This window comes from Anoplophora glabripennis, unplaced genomic scaffold (assembly GCF_000390285.2).
Source record: "Anoplophora glabripennis isolate ALB-LARVAE unplaced genomic scaffold, Agla_2.0 scaffold143, whole genome shotgun sequence".
Taxonomy (NCBI): Eukaryota; Metazoa; Arthropoda; class Insecta; order Coleoptera; family Cerambycidae; genus Anoplophora; species Anoplophora glabripennis.
In genome coordinates, this window is record NW_019416225.1 from 979,400 (window position 1) to 1,002,569 (window position 23,170).

General features: G+C 33.1%; 1 protein-coding gene across 1 annotated transcript in view; it reads right to left on the bottom strand.

Moving 5' to 3' along the window:
• Positions 1-10,459, bottom strand: part of LOC108909383 (zygotic gap protein knirps-like) — a 77,804-nt gene extending 67,345 nt beyond the window's left edge. Inside the window, exon 1 of the mRNA XM_018713712.1 lies at positions 10,339-10,459. Within this exon, the coding sequence (XP_018569228.1) occupies positions 10,339-10,371 (33 nt within the window). The 5' untranslated portion in view covers positions 10,372-10,459. The remainder of the gene's footprint in view (positions 1-10,338) is intronic.
• Positions 10,460-23,170: the final 12,711 nt, after the last annotated feature.

Sequence of the window (23,170 nt, forward strand, 5' to 3'; positions counted from 1 at the left end):
CCAAAAACTTGGTTATTTGAATTTTTCACATAAATTTTGAGGTTATGTGAAAAAAGTGTAAATACAAAAGTTGTAGATCTTTTTATTACCTACAACTTTGCCATTTAACTTTTTCCCATAAGACTTGTAGTTTTTCCGAAAATCAAGGGAAACCGTTTTTACCCTTAAAAACTCACCCCCTTCCCCTTCCCGACCTCAGATCGCCCGTAAATTATTTTTCCTTTCATTTCTGTTATATTCTCTTTCTTTTCCAATGGGTTTCATCCTACCATAATTTTTTTTGGTTTCAAAAATTATCGACCCTGGTCTAATAAAGTAATAATAAGTAGCAACCCAGGATAAACGTATGCGGGAATAGAAGTAATAAAATTTTAGTTTTATATCTAGCGCAAATGAAATTTACAAGGAAATTACACTCTAAATGCAATGATGTTAGAATCAGGCCTGTATTACTGATATCAAACGGCATGTTTTACTTATTTTTAGTGTAAGTTGCAGAACAAGACCACACGTGTAGAACTTACTCACTTGTGAGCTACTGAACTTTGGCTTTTCGGAAAGCCAATTATATTCAATATACTGTTCATATCGTTACATATTTTACTTTTATGCAACTCTTGCTGGTTTTACCTTAGACTGGTCTAGAATCACAACTATGTCTTTCTCGGCTTTGATATATTTCAGTGGTATATCTTGCTTTCTTTATGGAAAACTAGGATGGACATTTACCTTGAACGTCTACGAAAATTATAAAACAGAAACACGTTAGGTATACATCCAAAAAATTGTCGATTTTTTAAAAGAAACAAAGAAACAAATTTCTCTTAAACACGCCAGATGATAGCTTTGTAGTGAACAATGGTACGTTTTGTATTTATTCTTTCATGATAAAGTGGTTGCTGTTCTTGGTATTGCTGGTATTTTGATAATTTTACTCATTTGTGATAATATTTGAACTAAAACAGTATTTTCACTCAAAAATAGGTACCCGTTATATACATGGTGTCCCATTAATATTGCGAAAAAATTCAGGGGGAGTTTCCTCGACCAAAAATAAGAGAATGTCCGAAAATACTTCGTTTCGGAGATACAGGGTGTTAAAATTTAGAGAAAATACACGGTTTTTACTAATATCTGGAGAACCCTAATTCCGAATTTTTTGAAATTTGGTATTTGTTTATAAAAACGGTAGACGTCTTCTGACGTAATTTGATTTATTTTATCTATTCCAGCGATGTCCGGGGACTCACTCCTGTTGATATTAATAAGTAAACATATGAGACGTCACTGCTTTTTCTTAGGTGTCATATGTTTTTCTAATTATGCGATAAAAAATACAACTTTTTTGTCCCTTTACTTTTTTTGATACCTTGCTTCGTTTTCGAGCAAAAAATTAATAGCTTAAGTGTGTGATTTTAATAAGTACTTGAAGTGGGTCGTTGTCAATTCCTGCTTGTCAAAATGAATTACATAAATAGTGAAATATGCGATATGCATTTTCTTTATGATCTTGCCAACGGTAATGCATTAGCCGCCAGGCGGCTCCATGAGCAGAAATAGTCTAATCGTATAATTCCTCATCATACTATCTTCACCCGTCTTCATCAACGTTTTAGTGAAGCTGGAAGTTTTCGAAAACTTACCGCAGGATACTGTGCGACCCAGCACAGCAATAACCCTACAATTGGAGGAAGATGTACTTCATGAAATTGAGGACACTTGAAAGCAAGTCCTTCTACCTTGTATTTTCTCTAAATTTCAACACCGTGTATCTCCGAAACGAAGCATTTTCGAACATAGATTTATAGGAACTTATTTTCTTATTTTCTCTCACTTGACAGTTAGCAGAAACTTGGATTTGAGTAAAATTCACTCACTTCTATTGCAATAGTTTCACTCAGAACATTTTAATTGCACTCTACCAATAGTGTGAATATTTCACTCAATCAAATGAAGTTGAGTGAAAATTTTGTAGATATGATGAACTTTAAAAAAAAGTCCACATACGAGAAACATTGTTTTAAACTCATTAAAACTTACACACGCGTTAGGCCAAGCTCGTCATATCCGGGGCAGCGCAAAGACAGCAAATAGTTCATTTCTATGTTTCGTGCCGCCCATGCATAGCATGTACGTCAAAATGAAAATATGTATGCAATTTGTGAGCCTCTACAATGCCCCGTCCATCCCGAATAAAAACACAGGCGGGTCAATGGATTCCCACGAGCCTAGAATGAAGACGATGTAGGAGAATATAGTTAGGCCGATACGTAAGGCGCCTTTTTGTTCGTACATTTACGCGCATAACTGTATCTAATTATTTATTTATGAGTCACGGATTATTAGAGCCGTAAAACGTAAAAGTGATTTCCTTAAAATAATGGAAAACGTGCGCTGGCGCCCGAGGTGTCTCACACGCTGCGGAAGGGGAAGTTTCATTGTTCTATTGATCCCTTCTCCTTTTTAACCACATGTAACAGTCTTTAAAAATAAATGACACAAAATATTGTTATGTCATACACAAGCATGTAAAAAGTATCCACGAACTGGATCATGCTGTCGAAATACGGTGAATGTAGACAAAATGCAGAGGTAGCAGAACAAATGAACGTGAATGATAATTTTTCCACTTCTCCATGCTACAAGATATTTTCTACCACTTTAATAATTGTTCTTGAATAGATATCACTTAATATTCGTTAGAAAATTTAGAATTACATATTGCAACTTCATTTTTCCGCAGTGTATCTACGAAAATATTTAAATACTAAAGTACCGGAGTCTCAAACCGTTGACAATTTTCTTTGATGATGTTGAAAAACTATGTGTAGGTACTGTTTGAGTGTTTGTTTGTTTCTCTGTCCGTCTATCTGTCTGTTTGTCTGTCTGTCTATCTGTCTGTCTGTCTGTCTGTCTGTCTGTCTATCTGTCTGTCTGTCTGTCTGTCAGTGATGTTGAAAAACTATCAATGCAATATTTGACTGTGTGTTTATTTGTTTGTTTGTTAGTTTATTTGTTTTTTTGTTTACTTTCTTGTTTGTCTGTTCGTTTGTTTTTTTCTCTGTATGTCTGTCAGTCTATCCATCTATATGTTTGTCTGTCTATCCGTTTGTATGTCCATCTGTATGTCTGTATGCCTGTCTGGTAGTCTGTCTAACAGCCTCTCTTTCTGTTTATTTATTTATTTCCCCTTTTGCGCCATATAATTTAATGTAGCAAGATACCTTTAAAAAATATTTTCTAAACTTATAAACACATAAGAGTTTCAATATATAAAAAAAAATAAAAAAGTGTGTTCTGTTCTGATAGGAATTATTTTCGATCTGATTTTTCCACTGTGGCAAAATACTCTAATAAAAAGCAGAAGGCAACGTATAAATTTTTATAGGTGGCAACGACTCCGGCGTGAACTTTTTTATCTCATAAATACTAGAAGCGACGATTTATTGGTTCCAGACAACATACATTTTCGCTCTGCATTGTGTTATGTCTCTCGGCGTTTATTTATTGCTAGATAAACCACAGATTAAGGTGAAGAAAAAAACACATAAAACTAGGTGGATCCACACTCCTCATCTCTGTATCTCTTCACGCACATAAATCCAAATTCCGGACACGAGAGTGTTATGTACACTAAGAAAAAGTTCTTCACTAACAAATTTCATATAAGCGTATTATATGTGATTACTATAAAAGTTTCTTCTAATTATTAGATTCTTGGGTATTTTATATAAAAAAAATAAGTAGCAGTTATGTTATAGGACAAAAAATTGCAAACAAAAACCCCTTTTTACAATAAAACTTAAGAAATCCCAGAAATCCGTATTTCTGTGCCAAATTTATCAATTGTATCTTCAAATTAGCTGGAAAATGTAAAAATTCTACTAGGAATACCTTATGAATTGTCAGTGACGTACAAGTAAACACTTCTCTCGGTGTAGGGAATTGTAGCCACCGTCGTATTAGATAAAAAGTAACGGTTCCACTCCAGATTTTTAAATGTAAATTATTTACATTCGAAACTATAATAAACCGAGGTTATTTATGTAGCCAGCCCACGAAATATGTACTTCAAAAGAAGCCTAAGCACACTTGACGCGTTTCCCGACTCGTAAATTTCGGGTTTATTAAAATTTTGACAGCGAACCACTATAAAAATTCTTTCAATATTAATAACGAATAAAATTTATTGTTTATTTTCTCTGTTCCGGGAAAATCTGCCTCGTAGTAATTGGTTGTGATTTATTAACACTAGACGAAGTTACACCTACAACAGCGGAATGAAATATAACATCGAAAAACGTTGACGAATGTACAAATTTCAAAATCAGTAGCAGGGGAGACACTGGCGTTCGTAACAGGGAGTCAGTTGAAACAAATTAGATCATGCATCCGTTGAATTATGTCAAAAGTTTCAGTGGTCTTAGTTGCCACTTGATAGTCGTCAGTTCATTCATTAAGCAAGTTGGTCTGATTATATCGATTGTAACAAGAATATATTTATCGATTGTAACAAAAATGTTGGTGTAAATTGTAACATTACAGTTTGTATTTATCGAATTTACATCATTAGATCAATTTCAAGAAAATTTAATGTGGCATGTAAAATAATTGAAGACTAATGGAATAAACTTTGGGTCATTGCAATGTATGTAGTAAAGTGTTCAAGGAAGAGGAAAAACGACTAGTTGAATATGAATTTTTCTTTATTTACCACTAATTCATATTATTTCTATAGATTTAGTGCTGTTTTGTTAACAAAAATAATGTTTTATAATAAGGCATTTTCTTAATGTGTACAGTCTGTTACAAATATACCTTGATGTGTTACAATTGAAACTAACTCAATGTTAATTGTAACTACTTAATTTTTAATGATATTTTTTAAGTTTTTCATTCATTTAACTATTTCAAGTTTAAATTTAGATTTAGTATGCATATCTGGATGTTTAATAAAATTTACCAGAAAATAATACCAACAGTTTTGGCTAGAAGATGGTCATTACACTTTTGTTACAATTAACACCGGTATTTGTGGCTTTTAATTTTTTTCTCAGTCTGATACAATTGAAGGATTTTCAAAATAGTCAACTCTTATTTGTTATTACATCCTATCCCTATCCAATCCGTCATAAATCATACAAATGCACAAACTCTTATAAAAAACAAAACATTATTCATTGTCAAAATTGTTCTACAATTCCTTGGACCATGTACAAAACAAGCTTTCCGATGCCCAAGGAAGACATTGTGAAACTGCTTATTTGTCACCTTTATTTGTAATTTAATACAAGTTATTAATAACATCATCGTCAGTAAAAGAATTATAAATAGACTGGAAGGTATTTATTAACGGGTAAAATTATAGTAAGTAATAGTACACCAATGAGTGGTTAACGACATTGTAAATATTCATAATTAATAGGTCTTAAATTTATATTATTTTATATATCTATCAACGAAATGTAATATCCATAATACATTTATTATATACCTACTATTCATTATAGATATTGAATTGTACCTTATATAATTAATTAATTATCTGCTTTATTCCTAAATGTAAATTAACAATTTTGTTAGGTAATAGCTCTGTTAAAAAATATTGTATTCGACTTGATACGCCCCTATTTCGAAAGACAAATAGGTAAATAGAAAATGAAGCACAATTTCATAAAACTTCAATGTATGGAAGCTAATGTTATTCACATAGGAATGTCACATTTTTTTATGCGACTGCAATAAAGATATCACTTTTTATTTTTAATTGCACACCATTAATCAAATCTGAGCGTAGGTATACAAGTATGACAATATTGACTTCATTACATATGCCCACAAGTAATTTTGCTAGCTCTATTGTTTCTATTTAGGTTTTTTTGCGAATTTTATAATTCACACACTAGCTACGTTTGCGAATACATCATAAAATTAACGCCAACAAAAAAAAATCTCCTGTTAACCAAGTTTTTTGGTTAGTAGGAGTAGTAGACAAAATACTCGTTTTATTGAGCAACACATACAGGGTGTTCTCAAAACAGGTGCAATAAATTCAGAGCCTGATAGAATCCAAAAACTAAAACAAATTTTTCCTATGAACTGAGGGCCTATTTTTTTTAAATATAATTTGGACACTTTTACAAAATGTAATGTAATGTAACTGAATGGGAATTTGGTAAGGACAAATTTTTGTGAATGCCAAAAATGTCAACGTTATTACCATTATTATTAGTATTATTCGACTATATTCTAGGGGTCGCTAGTGATCTTTCTCAGTGACATTTTGGATTAATAAATCATTCTTTGAGGATAGATTTACTGCACTGCAGGTATGCTGCATAATTTAATGTAGATTTTCATTTAATACGAAAAATATACTTATTAATTGATGCTGACTGGGATAACTACAGTGCTAATATGAATTAAGAAGTCAAGTATCGAGAAAAATAAAATATATATATATCTGATAAATAAATAAATAAATAATATATATGTCTGATAAAACAGACATATGACATATCAACATTAAAAAAACATAACTCACCTAAAAAAGAGAAATAGAAGAGAGAAAAAAAAATGAGAGAAGTGAGAAGAGTATGTACGATATTCAACTGTTTCTTTGTTATTGAGTTATAGCGCTATATTATATGCGAAATTTTTTTTCGTAAAGTCAAAATTTAAAAAAATGTTATTAACAAACCACCTCCTTAAGAAAATCACAATTTGACAAAACTATTACTACTATGTGATAAGAAAGCTATGTTTAAAGATGCTCATAATAAATATGTCATATACATATCTCTGAATGGTTTGGGAGTAAATAAAAAAACATATTTAATGATAATAAACATAGAGTTTCCAGTAATAAACAAAGTTTTAAGCATACTAATTAAATATGATTTTCAAGAAACAAATATTTAATGGTTTACACTTGCTAGAATTATTTAGAGCCAAATATTTAGTAGTTTCGTTCAAATAAATGCCTTCTTAACACCAAGCAAATATTTATTTCGCCAAATACAAATAAACAATTTACTTGCCTCTAATAAATTGTATTTTTCCAGCAAATAAAACCTTTTCTCACTGCGCTTTCCATACCTTGACGCTGATTGAGTATTTTTTTCATAGATTACATAGATTACGCTTTTATTTCCTTCATGCGTATCATTCTACGGGGATACGAAACGATAAATAATAAACAAAAGCACCAAGCTAGCCCGCGAAGAGTTCGAAGCGCATAAAATTTTAATAAGCGTTCACATTTAGTTAGTGTCGCTCTGGAAGGCAACGTTGTGATACCTATTAGGATGTAAATTTAATGTGATGCACAAAAGGCCCGTAATTACCCCCGCCAACTATTAAGCCGAGCCATGGCGGATTATGGACGGTATAAAATCATTATTGATAAGAAGTACCTACGTTTGAATCGCGAAAATCATTTCAATATGAAAAAATTTATGGCCGGACGCATAGTAAACGTCTTGCTGGGCGATATTTCATGCAGATGTGTGCCCTCTATAAATGTCTGAACGAATTATTCACTTAGAGCAATAACTATAAAATTAACGATTTTTATTAGAGGGCGGTGTATCGAGCAACGGAGAGGGAACGAAGAACGACCGATATCGATGGATTCTATGTTTGCTAAATTATCAGAAAAATAAAGGAAACTTTGTTCGGCGCGCTCCCTAAGGACAGAAACTATTAAAAAGTTATAAAGTTTTGAACAAAATACAGTATATTTTCATTGTTCCTTTCTTATTCGGCAATTTCTTCAGGGGGACGATCGCCTTTCAATCCCTTTCGACCAATAGTTTCGCGACAGCACACTCTTGATCACTGTTTAACTCGATTAGAATACGAAAGTTTACGTCTGATACGATGTCACTAGAGTAGCAGGCAGGTAGAGAACGAACGAAATTGAACGTGATGGGTGTTTCATTAAGTTTGATTTTATTAAAAACGATTTTGTTAATAACTGTTTTCTAACATAATGAACAACTTTTGTAAGGTTACACCGTCTTTTGAAGACATATCCTTTAGGTATAGACAACTAATTACGTTTCCATTTTTATTGAATTTAAGCATGCCAATATAAGAATCAACTCGGTGCTGTCCCGTGCTTAAAATAAATCGTTTTACTTGTGAAGGATATATTTTGTAACTAATCTTAACATAATTCACACATCGACAACTATTTTAACAGCAAGCACGCGTAGGTGGTGCCAATCAGATTTATTAAGTGAGAATAAGCTCATATTTTCGCTGTCTAGGTATTAAGAAATATTTGAACTTAAGTGGGATGTTCGAATTAGAGAGAAACGGAGGTAATAAACATCAATTCTATACGAAACTGGCACAATTAGGGGAAGATGGGGCAAAGTGAAAACGTTTAGACGTTTTGTTCCTAACATTTTAGCTTGTTACTTCAACAGACGTGTGAAATTGTACTTTTATAAGAAGTACCTACCTAGGTATGTTGCAATTTATATCAATCATTCCACTTTGTCCTTTATAGTAAGGCAAAGTGGATATTGCGAAGTAAAAATATATGTTTAAGAAAAAGTCTTTTAAAATTTGTACCTATAGATATGCTACAATAACAATTTTCATCGTTTTCAAACACAGATGTACCCAAAATTAATGCTTGTACCTATTTTTAGCAAATATTAGGATAGAATTACTTACAATTCATATTTTTTTAATAATGCACGACATACAATTAATCTTCTATCTATTGGGCTTGATATTTTTTTTTTTCTGGAAAGTGAGATGTAGGATTTACTTAATTCTAGTCAAAATCCAGTGGGGGGGGAACTAAATATAAAATATAATTCTTTTTAATAGTATTACTTTTTTCCTTTTCCTTTTACCCTGTCTTCCCCTAAATGATTTCTATAACGTACAACAGAAAAGTTTTACTAGATAAATTAGATAACTACTAATTATATAGGAACCAAAGTTGATTAATTATGTAGTATAAATTAGAAGTTTTAAAAAATTGATACGTTTCAAATTGACTACAATAAAGGTGGTAAAATTATCTGTAACCCTTAGTACTTTGTTACTGAAAAAATATAGACAGTTAATTTAAAAACAGCACAACTATGTTTTGTTTATTTTACAAAAAGTATCTCCACTATCAAACTTATGTCATATGACCATAGATAATTTTCCATCCACCATTTTTACATTGGTGGTTGTAGGCGAACTTTTATTCTAGTGATTATTTGGGGAAAACAGGTATATTAAAAAATACTGTAGTTAGTATTGCAACAAATGCATCAACACTGAAAAATATGTTTAACGTCATACTTAGATTAAAAAAAAAAGCAATTTATCGTATTGTTCTCATAATTTACATTATTTTAAAGGTAGATATTAAGCCAATTAAAAAACAATTTTTTCTAAAGAATCTTTTCAGGTGAAGTCAAAAAATGTTCTTCGATACAGAAACCTATAGGTATGCAATATATTATTATTTTATATCCTGCTGATGTTGCAGGAAGCAACTACTCCATGGGCTATAATTATCCAAAATAAAACCTAAAAATTGTCTAAATATAGTTAATACCAAAACACATCGTTCAAAGAAATATCTTGTATTCTTGCTGTTCTATCATAACACTTGATCACGTGAAAATAGCTACTAGAAAGAAATCTTTATGTTTTCAGATTTTTCTTAGGATTGTTAGGCCTCATATAGAATTAATAAATATTAACCGGTCAAAATTATACGTAAATTTCAAACTTTTAGAGAAAAAATTGCATTTTGAAAAGATAGTGTCAAAAGCATTGAACAATACTAACTAGATCAATAATAATTGTTTTTCTACCTAAAAAATATTTGTCCTTTCTAGGGGTCATCTCTGTAGGATTAGATATATTTTGCATACCTAGTTTTCTAATATCGAAGAACATCGTTTCACTTCATTTGATAAGATCATTAAGGAAAATATTTTTTTATTCACACAACATGTCCAATTAAACGAATGTGAGATATTTCTGACAATTGAAACATTTTACTTTACCGATGATGCAAAAATCTGTAAAAGGTAGAAAGGTAAGGCCTGCCATCAGCAAGTGGAAGCTTTGATTCGATAATTAATTATTTCTTCATAAAAAAATGAATTACCTATTTTCTAAGAATTGTTTCACCCTATGTTTTGTACCTACATAAATTTCCAAACTTAATTCTATTTATACCAAAGATTGACAGGCTAGCGGCTAGATCGAGGCGGCGGCAGCGCCAGAAACAGCAGAAGAACGAGCAAAATCCACACACCATTCCCACACATCAAGCACAGCTCAAGTGAAAAAATAAAACAATTTACCTACAATTACATTATTGGCCACAGCGTCATAATCCATAGAAACCAGCGAACAAAACAACTAATCTACGTGCGACGTGAGGACGGTCGAAAATCGCGGCATTCCGTGTCTCACAGACCGCGATTCATCTCGGTTAGCGCCAGGTGAGTCGCGCAGGTACTGAACAGCATCCGTCCACCTGTACCACAGCTCTGACCGAGGTACGTACTGTCGCCGCTACGGCGCTAGCTGTCAGCGTTCTGATTTCGAGCCCAACCCGCTGCGCGCCCGCGAACCGCCTTATTGGTAGTCAGAAGTGGGCCCTGTATCGAGAGACCAATAGCGGGCGATAGGCAGTGCCAGCCCGGCCCAGAGCAGTGGCCTGTTTCTGAGCACACGTGAAAAAGGCAAAAAATGATTAAGGTAATTAAAATTGTGTAATATTGGTCTGTGTGCTATTTGATGATGCAGTAATGGTAGAATTTATTTGTTTTTGTTGGAGGTGACGCCTGGGGGGATAGGTGATTTTTATTTTATAGGTAATATATTAAGATTACCAAGAGAATGACTGTGGAATATAAGCTGATTATGTACGGTCTAAAGAGCGGCAGTAAAGTAGGGATTACGTAAGTGAAATTAAAATATATTAGTGTGCTTTATCTACGAAAGACTCCGAGTTTTGCGCAACTAGAGGCGGAGTCCTCAACACAATTGAAGTTTCTCACTCATGAAGCAATAGGGTAAACCCATACACATCTAATTAGCAGCGCACATCTCAATTATAGTACCCACCCATTATCTTGTCATTTTTAAGAAAAACATTAAGTTTGTGGATAATTACGCGACGGTTATAACGATTTTAATATGTTTTTTACAAACGTTCCCCACATTTATGCGCGCAAGGATGTTAATGATAGGTTTTATGCGAAATTAATCCACTTTACTAAGGCCAAATTCCTCAAGATTAGGATTATTCAAATCAGAAGTGGGTAGGAAACTTAAAAACAAATTGTTCGTGAACTTCGACCTACTAAACGATAATAAGTATAAGAGCAGGTTTCAAATATTCACTCATGTGGCAATCAGGAACGCGAAGCCATCGAAAGTCGCGCTAAGCAGATCCAAAGGCAGCCAGGCCCAAAGACGATGGAAAGATTCACCTCACTTTCCAAAATTTCAAAACCCAAACCACTCCAAAACGAAGCAGCCGATGCCGACAGAGGACGATGCTGTTGACACAGAGATCCAGGACGATGCACTACGAAATCCGACCAAAACGTAAACCCAACAATAATAATAAGTACATAAAAGCTCAAACAGAACGATGCCTAGTCCCAGAGATTCAGAAACGAACATAAAAGCAGAGCCTAGAAGTAGAAATGGTACCGCATCACTAAACCGGACCAGGTAGCAGAGCCATCAGCTGAGACGCCCCTACATGTGAACGAACGTCCACCCAATCCATCGACACTGCAATAACCAGAGTCAGAGACCCGGCCAGCAGCTGCAGCACCATCAAAATTTATAAATATTTTTTATATGCAATGACTATAAATGAAATCTGTTATAGAGTATAGTTTTGTAGTAATCTATATGCCGTTAAAATAACAAACGAATGTCTGTAATTTTACATACAAATTTTTAGGACATACTTCAAAGAAACATGTGTTGCTAAGTGAATGAAACTGTTGTTGTAATTATTATAAACATAAAACTACTTAAAAATTTGTTAATTAACCATACTTATGTATTATTTAATCTCAACAATATCTCCCAAGTTTGCACAAACAGCCAAGAATCCACGCAACATTCAACGTTCTTAGAATCGTAGATAATAACAAATAATAATTGGTGTGACAATATTTATCAGATTTTCTTGCATTTACGAGTGTCTTGCGCCTATATGATTTATTGCAGCTTTTATTTATTACAAAGCCGTTATTTTAATGATATTTTTTTAATCATTAATCAATACCTACGAAGAGCATTTGATTAATGAACGTAAATTGCAATGGCTATGAAGCTTAGATTATTATTATTATAAGTAGGTATAGTCGATAATATAAATGTTAAGTATTTATATGTAACCATACCGCTGACAAACAATTAATAATAAATTACAAGTAAGTAGGTATCTATCTAAGGGTTAGATTGAATATGAGAATGACCGTATCCTTTATAAAATACCCTTAAATATTTTTTAATAAAGGAATTTTTTTGGATGTATTTGATATTTAACATAAAAACGCAACACAACTTTGTTGTAGATTTGCAGACAATTTCGGAATTTTTGACGGTAGTGTCAATATACTTGGAGATTTACCAGCTAGAAGTAAGTACCATAGCCCCTAAGAAATAGATAAATTGCAGTCATAGCATCCCCAATAAATACTTCACCATCCAACGCTCACCGTCATAAAGAATCATAAAGGTGAAATCCATAAATAGGTGTGAAATTAAAATCAAAGCAAAACGCAACACCTACATAATTGGTTTCTGGTATACGAGCCTCCCAAATGAACAGAACGATCGAGTTGCCTTAGCCCGCAGCTGGCTGTAAAGTACGCCAACTGGATCTAGCGATAATTCAGTATTTATGTGGTCAGGTTGCTCTGGATGAGGATCTCGGTGAGAAACAAAGATTATTTCCTGTAACATTGGCACCCTTTCTATATGTTTGTACCCCGCCATCTATCGTTGACATATGTTTATTAAAATTTTAATTCGTGACACTTGCGATGCCTACTGAAATCACGAAATCAAAATATCTAACGAACGACCAACAAGATTGACTAGGGCTCGAATAATGCGACAGGAAATTTCGAAACAGTCGATGCGGGATAAATCCAATCTATTCACACCAGCTCACCACGTGCGATGGTGTGTTTGCCTTCGATTACATCGACCTCTGGGCAGCCCATTAAACGCCTCACGAAAGGTGTGGTCGAATGGTAATGGTTAGTTAATAAATGTGGACCTCGGGGTAGGTCGTAACGGCGTGAATCTCCGATATATAGATTAATATATGCAGATTCCCGGGATGATCTACGAGTTCTTTTGGAAGGCTATTATTCAGGCGATGTTAATGGTGTTAATTTCTTAATATGGTTTATGTGTGGTCCGTTTTCGGGCTGAAAAATGATTTATTTCGACGCCGCACGAGGAGGTTCCGTTGAACTTGCATTCCGTGACGTGAAGAACGAAATGATTTACTTCACGCGGACATTTCTCGTCGAAACAAAGGGTTCAGAAATATGTAATTCCAATCAAGATGGAGAAGAGATAAAAGCAAACTTATATTTAATGAGATTGTAGGAACAAACTCAAGGAACAAGTTCCTGAAGTCATACTGAGTGAAAAAGTTTTATCTATATACGTACATAGGGTCAAATCTCCATGGTTACCGAGTTATGGTCTTTGAAAATTTAGAAATAAATACTTACGTGTATACAGATTTTAAACTTTTACACCCTGTATACGTTAGATTACTGGAAAATATATTTTTGTACGTTTGAATAGACCTGGGTGGATCTGTCGAGCAAACCAATTTTTGCTGGACTTTCAGTACAACTCGCATAATAAAAATGTAGATCCCTAGATCTGGGCGAGGTCCGGAACATTTTCAAAATTGCAAAAATGTTTAAAATATTTTAAAAAGTACCTATCTATTAAAAAAGTTAAAAATTTTAAAATTTATTACCAATGTTGCAAAATAGCAATAATTGATGAAATAAAGGCAAAATAATCAAGTTTTTTAGATAATTTTATTAAAATGTTTTAATTGCTCCAAGGACATTCTAATTTTGGTAAAATAAAAACTAGGGGATAATAAAATGACACACCAAATTTCATTTTTTCGCAATATAATTTTTTGAAAAAAATTTTGAAAAAATATTTTTGAATTTTCAGAATCTAGATACTTGAAAATTTTGTCACATAGAAAATAACGTTCAACCTTTCAAATGGTTTTTGAAAAATTGAAATCGGTTGATTAAAACGGCTACAGTAAATTTTTAAAATTAACACTTTTTTTATTTTTAAACAATACATTTTTATTAAATTTATCAATTTGCAATTTAGTTTGATCAAAAATTACAATTTTAAAGTACTCGGAGAGATGCTTTTTAAAAAAAATCGCTTATTGGTTCTCGAAATATAAGCGGTCAAAGTTTGTCGGCATTTACCGTTAATTTATAAACAATTTAGCAACAATCTTTGATCCAGTGGCTTTGTTTTTCCGAGTTCTAAGCTGGAAAAAATTTCATATCCATTAGTTATCGGCAACAGAGATGAATCCGCGGGAAAGCTATCGCTCGCACGCGCGAAATGTGACTCAAAACACGAAATGTGGGGAAGGGGGCTTTCGCTCAGAGACTGAATTCGGAGGTTCAAAATGTGAAGGTACGAAAAAAATTGCATTATCTCGGCTTCAAATGGACGAATTTTGATCTTTTAATTTAATCCGATGTCTCGCGAGCCAAGGAATTCGAATATCGTAACTGTCTAATTTACACATATTTAGTTATAATTATTACAATTATTTAAATTTAATTTTTGTTTAAACAAAAAAAATATTATTAGGATATTTTTTTGTTAAATACAGGCAAAATTAAGAAAATATAGTACTTTAAAATTATAATTGAAAAAAACTAAATTGTAAATTGATAAATGTAATTTAATTGTTTAAAAATAAAAAAAGTATGTTAACTTTAAAAATTTACTGTAGCCGTCCTAATCAACCGATTTCAATTTTTCAAAAACAATGTGAAAGGTTAAGCAGTCTTTTATATGTGAAAAAATTTTCAGGTATTTAGATGCTTTATTTGAGGCTGTGCAACATTTTGAAAGTTCGAAAAATTTTTTTCAAAAAATTTTTTTTCGAAAACTGTCTAACCGATTTTAATAAAATTTGGTGTGCTATTTTATTATACTCTAAAATTTGTTTAGCATTACAATGGCTTCGGAACAATTAAAATATTTTTTAAAAATTATCCAAAAGACTTAATTATTTTGCCTTTTTTTCATCAATTATTGCTATTTTGCAACATCGGTAATAAATTTAAACATTTTTAACTTGCAATACTGAAGTCGTTTGTGATATTATCATCTAAGTCATACGAATTGAAATCTTTTGTACCTTTTTTGAATAAAAATACATGTTCAAACCGTACGAAATGGTTTGAAATAAACTCAGAAACATGAGAAATAACACAATTAATTTAAAACTATGAAATCCAAATAGATTTACCTAGTTTTATTGGAATAGGAAGTTTTCGTGACCAGGAAGTTAGTTTTCGATTGCTACTTATTCGACACTTTTGACCATCGTTAAACGCTGCAGGATCCTGAACTGAATATATTAACAAAACACACGAAGTAAATAAATCGTCACAAATCCTGCTATAAATCTCGGAGGAACAGGATCGAGCACTTTCGTGCATAAGAAATTCATTACAATAATTCAGCGATTATGACAAAAAAAAAATAAACAACCTAACACGATGTTGTGACATAACCGAACCGATAAAAATTCAATAATTCAGGAGATTAAGCAGTATGCATGTGTGAGTCCACAAATCGTCACTTATCTGCTCAAATGTACTTTTCCCACAGATAATAAAAAGGTGAGGGTCAAAAAGGTGTGTCAAATTATAAAATCCGCTGGCAGTACAGAAAACCACCATCCAGCCGGCTAGAATTATGTGAAGCATTAACATATAAAATCTTCGATATCCCAGATAAAAACAGTGATTAATTTTGCAAGGATATGCACACGAACGCATGGTATTGTTACTGGATTCCCTTAAATGTCAACCATGATTTACATCTAAATAATATAATTACGTTACGGCGCGCAGGATAATTAATATTTATTGCGGAATCGTCGTGAATGGATGAGCACAGAAGTGTACAAGGTGTAGCATTCCAAATTTCTTCGTTATTTGCCCACATTGTATTGGCTGCGGGCTACATTAGTCGAAATAACCAAAATGCTTCTACATTTTCGCCATTTCCGTCCCCAAAATCACTCCGATGGAACCATCCCTGCGCCCAGCGATCACGACCGATTTTCTCGTCTGTTAACAACCTTGGATTATTTTAGCTGGAAAAATATGTTACAGACGAAGTGTAATGCTCTTTAATGTCTCTAATGCCATTACCTGGTCATGTAACTCAACCGATATTTGTATTTCTATATTATTCCAATATAAAAGTACCGTTTTATAATTTTCGTGGGAATGGCCACCTTTATGTACTCGAATAAATGAATAAACGGTTTTTTTATCAATACGAGTTGCAGTTACACAATTTAATGTAATACTCGTCCAGGTAAACCGGCAGAATTGATAGCCGCTTTAAAATTTGAATAGTCGTTAAGGTATGACAGGTGTCGCTATGTCGAAGGTCACAGCTTCTTGATTGAAAACTAATGTTATTCTCCTTGCAGGTGTGATTCCAAGAGATTTAATGCCTCGACTTAAATTTGACTCTTTGTACGGTTGAAATAGTAAAACTGTTACTATTTCAAGTGTATGCTATATAAAATATCGTTTTAGGTTCTTCAATAAAGTCAGTCAAGTACTTATCTGCCTTGAAAATGAAGAAGTTGGCGAAATATTATTCAAATTATACAATTGAACTGTCAAATAATTAAAATTCGAAGAAAATAATTTGTTTCGCTTTGCTGTGGTAGAATCATGAAAATAACTATGGCCTTCTTTAATTGTAACATTGACAAAAATCTTAAACCTAAATCCTTTCTCAACAATCTCATTATGATTATATTTTCAACACGTCATTATTTCTAACCCACCGAAATAAAAAATTTTCACACGAACTTCGATCCGTAGAATATGAATATCTTAGTGTATATTATGCAAATCTCTGTCTAACAAAAGGTCATAAAAGTTTTATATTAAGTTCTTGTGACATTTTCGACATTTATATGCCGAACAAAACATTCAATACAGTTTTATTTAAAACGAGATGGATTGAGATGGAACTCCCACTATGCCAAATACAGGTGGGACCGTGATTTTGTCCCCTTTAAATATTTAATAAAAATAAACATATTAATTTAAAAAAAAACAATAAATGACTGATCACTGATTCACGGGTGTACACACGATTCTTCAAATATCCCCATAAAAAGAAATCTACTGGCGTCAAATCGGAACTCCTCGGTGGCCAAAGGATGTCCCCTCTCCTAGAAATCAGCTTTTCACTACCGAAAGAGACTAGTTAGAGGTGTGGCAAGTGGCTTCGTTTTACTGCAACAACGTGTACCAATTGTACCCAGCCAACTCCTGTAATTGTGGTGCCAAAAACTCCCCTAACATTCTCACATACTTAATAGAGTTCACTGTGTCCGTACTGCCGCGAGAATCCTCGAAGAAATAGAGCCCAATGATTCCTCAAGCTGAAAATGCCGCCTTTGATGTTTGGTTTTAGGATTTTTACTGCTCCATTATTTGCTGTTCTGTTTATGGTTTAAGGTGTCCGGTAAGGTGGAAGTGGTCTTCGTCGGAAAACGATGTTGTTTCAGCTACCTAGAGACACACTATATATATCACAGTTTGGTATACGTAAATCCTTCGTAAAATCCCATCATTTAAGAAACAATATTCATAAAATTTATGCCCGAATACCGCTCCCTAGAAAAATTCAAATTTAACTGATCTCCTCCTCGACACTATCCAATTCTCAATGACATCTCAGTCGTCAGCAATAAATAATTCAGTCGGTTTTGCTTTTAGTCTTCTTCTATTAATTACTGGTTGTGTTTAACAAGTTAGTCACTCGTTCATCGAAATAGTTATTAATTACTACAGTCGAAACCCAACTACAACCGTTAAGTAACATGGCAACGAATTTATGTTAGAATTATTCAATAAGCGGCAAAAATCCTTTATTTTACGTCGTTGTAAAGGAATATGTACGAAGAAGAATGAATATATTATGTTTTATTTCAATAAAGGTTTATAGTACTACCCAGAGGCTTGACTGTACTCAATTGTTTTAAACAAATAGATTTAAGAATCTGTACACAAAGTTTTGGCTGTATTAGCTGCGGTTACAATGATATTAAATATATAACGAGCGTTCAAATAAAAACGTGGTCAAGTTGGTTCTGAAAATTTGGACGTAGGGCGTAGCGTATAGCAAATGAACTTAAACGTCATCTGTCAAAGCGCTATATCGCCGCTATCAATTTGAATATTTTCGTTTTAAAAAGCGTTTAAAATGGTGTTTTCTCAAGAACAAAAAGTGTTTATCATAGAGTCCTACTTTAGAAATGGACGCAAGATTGATGGAATATGGAAGTATTCTATTGAGGAATGTTTCATAGAATTTCAAAATCAATTTCCCGGCGTTGTTGAGTATAAAATTTTTCAAAGTGCAGTTCAGCGTTGTGTTAATGTTTTTCGTGAAACGGGCAGTGTAACAAGAAAAGAAGGAAGCGGCCGACCTAAAAAGCGGACTGAAGAATTAAAAGAAAATGTCCAACAAATAATGGAAAATGCGCCAAGAACTTCTGTACGTGTTTTATCACAAATGGTGGGAGTATCAGTCGGTACCTGCCACACAAAGTTAAAAAAAGATTTCCGTTTGTTCTCCTATCGTTTAACTTGTCAGCAAGAGCTTCATGAAGTTGATTTTCCGCGACGGGCTGTATTTTGTGAATGGTTTTTAAACAACTACGGTGAACTTCATAATATCACCTTATTTTCTGACGAAGCCTGGTCTCATTTAAGTGGTCACGTAAACTCACAGAATATGAGAATGTGGTCTTCTGAAAAACCAGATAACTTTTTTGTCGAGGGCCCTCTACACGCTCAAAAAATTGGAGTTTGGTGTGCTCTCAATCGAAGGAGGATTTATGGACCTATTTTTTTTAATGGTACTCTTACTGCGCAAAGGTATAGAGAAGAAATTATCGCTCCTTTTGTTAACCAGCTGGAAGAAAACGAAATTACAAACTTTTACTTTCAACAAGATGGCGCAAGGGCACATACGGCAGGCGAGACGATGAATATGTTGAGGGAAGTTTTCCAAAATCGACTAATAAGTCTCAATGCTGAACATGAATTTCCACCGAGGTCATGTGATATTACGCCGTGTGATTTCTTTTTGTGGCCTTACCTTAAAAACACTATTTTTGAACTGCCTATTCCTGATTTAAACCATCTGCAGGCTCGACTTATAGACAAGATTCGTGAAATTAACAATACCCCGAGCATCTTAGAAAATGTCTTTAATTCTTTGAGGAACAGGTGTGAAAAGTGCTTGGAACAAGGAGGGGGACACTTTCAGCAGCTGCTTTAATTTATTGTTATAACAAGGAGGGGGACACTTTCCGCAGCTCCTTTAATTGTTTGTTATTGTTATCACGATTATTCTTTAAAATAAAGTTATATAGTCATTAACGTTATTGAAACTGACAGCTGCTATACAGCTCGTTGAGAAATGAGGTTAAGTTGGTCGCTATAAGCTACTCCCTACGTCCAATGTGTCAGAGCCAACTTCGACCACGTTTTTATTTGAACGCTCGTTACGTATGAAGAAATACCGTAACGGATTTATTATTTATTCGATACCTGTTGTATGATTATACGTTAAGTTTTGAAATAATCCTGGCGTGACAGTACATCGTGAAGACGTCGATGTCGTGCACTTACATAAAATAAATATGTTCAATAGAATAACTAACTCATAAAACACATGTACGACATATGCTAACAGTGGCACTATTTTGAAAAATGTAAGCCTCCATGCCTTTGTTAATCGCTACACAGATCAGTGTTTTCTTACCTTCTCACCACAACAAAATATGCTTAGCTAAAAACTAAGATGTCTTCTCCTCTGGAACGGCCAATCTAAACTAGTAAATTCTAATGCGTTCGGGCATTTTCCGCCAGTATTTACAAACGTGATGATTTTTTTTTAAGTTAAAAATAGGTGTGAGTAACCACTTTGAAGCGGTTTACAGAAATGTAAAAGTTTGCCTACATGAAATTTCGAAATAAATATAGTTCGAAAAAAAAACACGAACGATTATCATAACTTACTGTTCTGGCTGCTGTTATTTCGGATTTTAATTATGTGGTGCTAATCACGATCTATGGTTAATAAAAAAACAGTTTGTCCGTCCATAAACAACCGGGGCAGCTATTTGAGCGACAATTTCGATGGCTCCTACATTGTGACGGAACCATAAATAAGGATTTCTCGGGACCACCGGAATCGCTCGCCAAATTTAGGTGACATTTATTTGGCCAATAAACAGCATTAGGCGTTTTAAAGATGCTCGTAAAAAGTGTACTAATAGTTGTGTCTGACACCTCGGATCTTTCTCTCCTGATTTTTTATTTAATCTCGATGCGGTCTACCGCTAGCAGTACGTTTTTCATTGACTCCTGGAGTATTTCATCCTCGGCTTATCCGACTGTTATGAGGGACAGTGGCTTGCCCATTTCACGCTACGGGAGTGAGCTTCTTTGAAAAGTTGCAGACGTTTTTCACATTCCCTTTGTGATGTTTTCAAAAAGACAACTTGTCCATCACATTCACATCACACAAATTTTATACGAGTTTAAAGGGTTTATAAAAAGATATTCTTTTTGAAAAACATGCATTTTATTATTAGATCTCGTACTTTTTTAATTGAATTTGTTTGAGTTAGCTTAATTCCTTTAAAATAGAGTACAAAATAACAAAAATCAGTGTGTCAAAATTGATAACAATGTCAGTGATTGATAGAAATCGAAAATAGTATACCGCAAGGCACTGTTTTAGAACCCCTAATGTTTAAGTACTACATTAATAATTCAACCAAAGTATCAAACAATATAGAAGGAAACTTGAAGAATTTATTTTAAACTTAAACTTATTCATTAATTTTCATTACAAATTCCTTTTTGAAAATATTAATTTTACCATTTTACTCAAACAGTCCATAGACATAGACCTCCTCTTTTATTACCTACATCGAATTTAAGTTGCTCACGGAACAAGTTGAGTGGGTTATTTTAATTAAAGTCAGCACGGAATTCAAATGAGATGCATTACATTTTCAGATAAAACGGCATTGTTATTTTAAGGCAAATCGTTTTCAGAGTTTGATGGGAATAATAACAGGCACGATATAATTTATTTTCTCCGCTTTGATTAGATTGTGTGTTAGATGGAATGGCTTTTGACACGGAACGTACTCGACGATGCCTCTACTTCGAGAAATGGAGCAGTTTCGATTCTACAGGGTGTCACAATGAGATACTACCTATTTAATGTTTTAATCAAATGAGATACGCAGCTAGACCGACAAAAAATATGATAAAGTACAAAGACTATGTCAAGTGTTTTTAAGGACCTCTATGTTTGCGGTAAAGAATAAGATAAGCTCACTTTCGTTTTTGACTACCCCAAAAATTACTTTATAGCAAATTTTATTGAAATCTTTAAAAATAACAGTTATCTTAAAGTTTTTTTAAGGGTTATAACTTTATAGAATATTCTAGTTGGTGTTTTCAGTCACGCCCTGTATACCAATCTAATAGATCCATCACGTATGTACTTAATGCTTTCTTATTGAACTCTACAATGTAATGTAGATTTCATTTATTACAATAATCGAACGAATTAGCTTTCTGAAGACGGCAAACGGTAGAAAATTGGTCGAGGAAATTGTAGAATAAGTTAAATTAATCTGCACCGATTCTTTCTGTATAATTTTTTAGATATTTGTATATTAATAAGCATATAGGAATATGAAATAAAACCAATTTTACTAAAACCATACGAGTAACTAAATAAGAGGCTTTATTTCTTTCATTGGAAGCATCACTTGCTCCAAACGCAACTGGCGCCATCTTACAACCGGCCTGTGAACAAATAGCAGCTGCAACACAAAATAGAAACTGCAATGACCGTGCTAGCCGTCTTTGGTTTGAGAATGTAGTTCAAAAACTATGCAATAGATGTCGCTTTATTACGCTGCGCTTGGCGGTAAATTTAAATATACCATAATATTCAGAGTGCAACTTATATATGGAATAAAATTCATAATCATTGACTATAAAGTTTTGTAAAAAAATATCAGTTCTAATGTAAAAATTGACCAGATTTTGTTTTACAAAATTATGTAGTCAATGATTTATGAATTTCATTTCATGTAAGTTACACACAATAAAGGTATAAAAGATCGACTTTTTTAGTAGGTATATCAATTAAGAGGCTATTATTGGTTTCACTTTTTAAGCAATGACTAAAAAATGCATAAGCAGTTGCTTTTTAACTGTATGTAGTTAAATTTATTCTGTTATAAATAGGAAAAGAAAAGATAATTACTAGTAATTAATAGTGATTACTGTGATACAAAATAGACATAATATACTTACCTTTCCCCTCTTTATGAAAAATATTGTTAGATACATTTGTTTCAAACTATATTGGTTCTACTGATGTACTACTGATTATTTTCTGTGAAAATTTAAATACTGATAGTATGAGTAGCAAATATCAGTAGATTTGCTACCACATTTTGTCTACCCAGGGATCCAAGATCTACATATCCGATTACTTGGTCTTTAGAAATATCATAACTTAAATTAGCAGACAATGCTATTTCATCGAATACTAAACAACAAACCCGATATCTTAAATTTATTTTCTTTACACGTTCTGATAATTTACATAAATGTTTTTTATTGATTCTTACTTCTAAAGGTATTTGGCCTAAATATTTTCTTATGGAAGAGTTAGAAGGTAGTACAAACAATTTTTGTAAAAATCGATAACACGTACGGCCCCGTTTATAAATAGCTAAAGCAAGTGCTTTATTTTCTGAGTTATATATAGG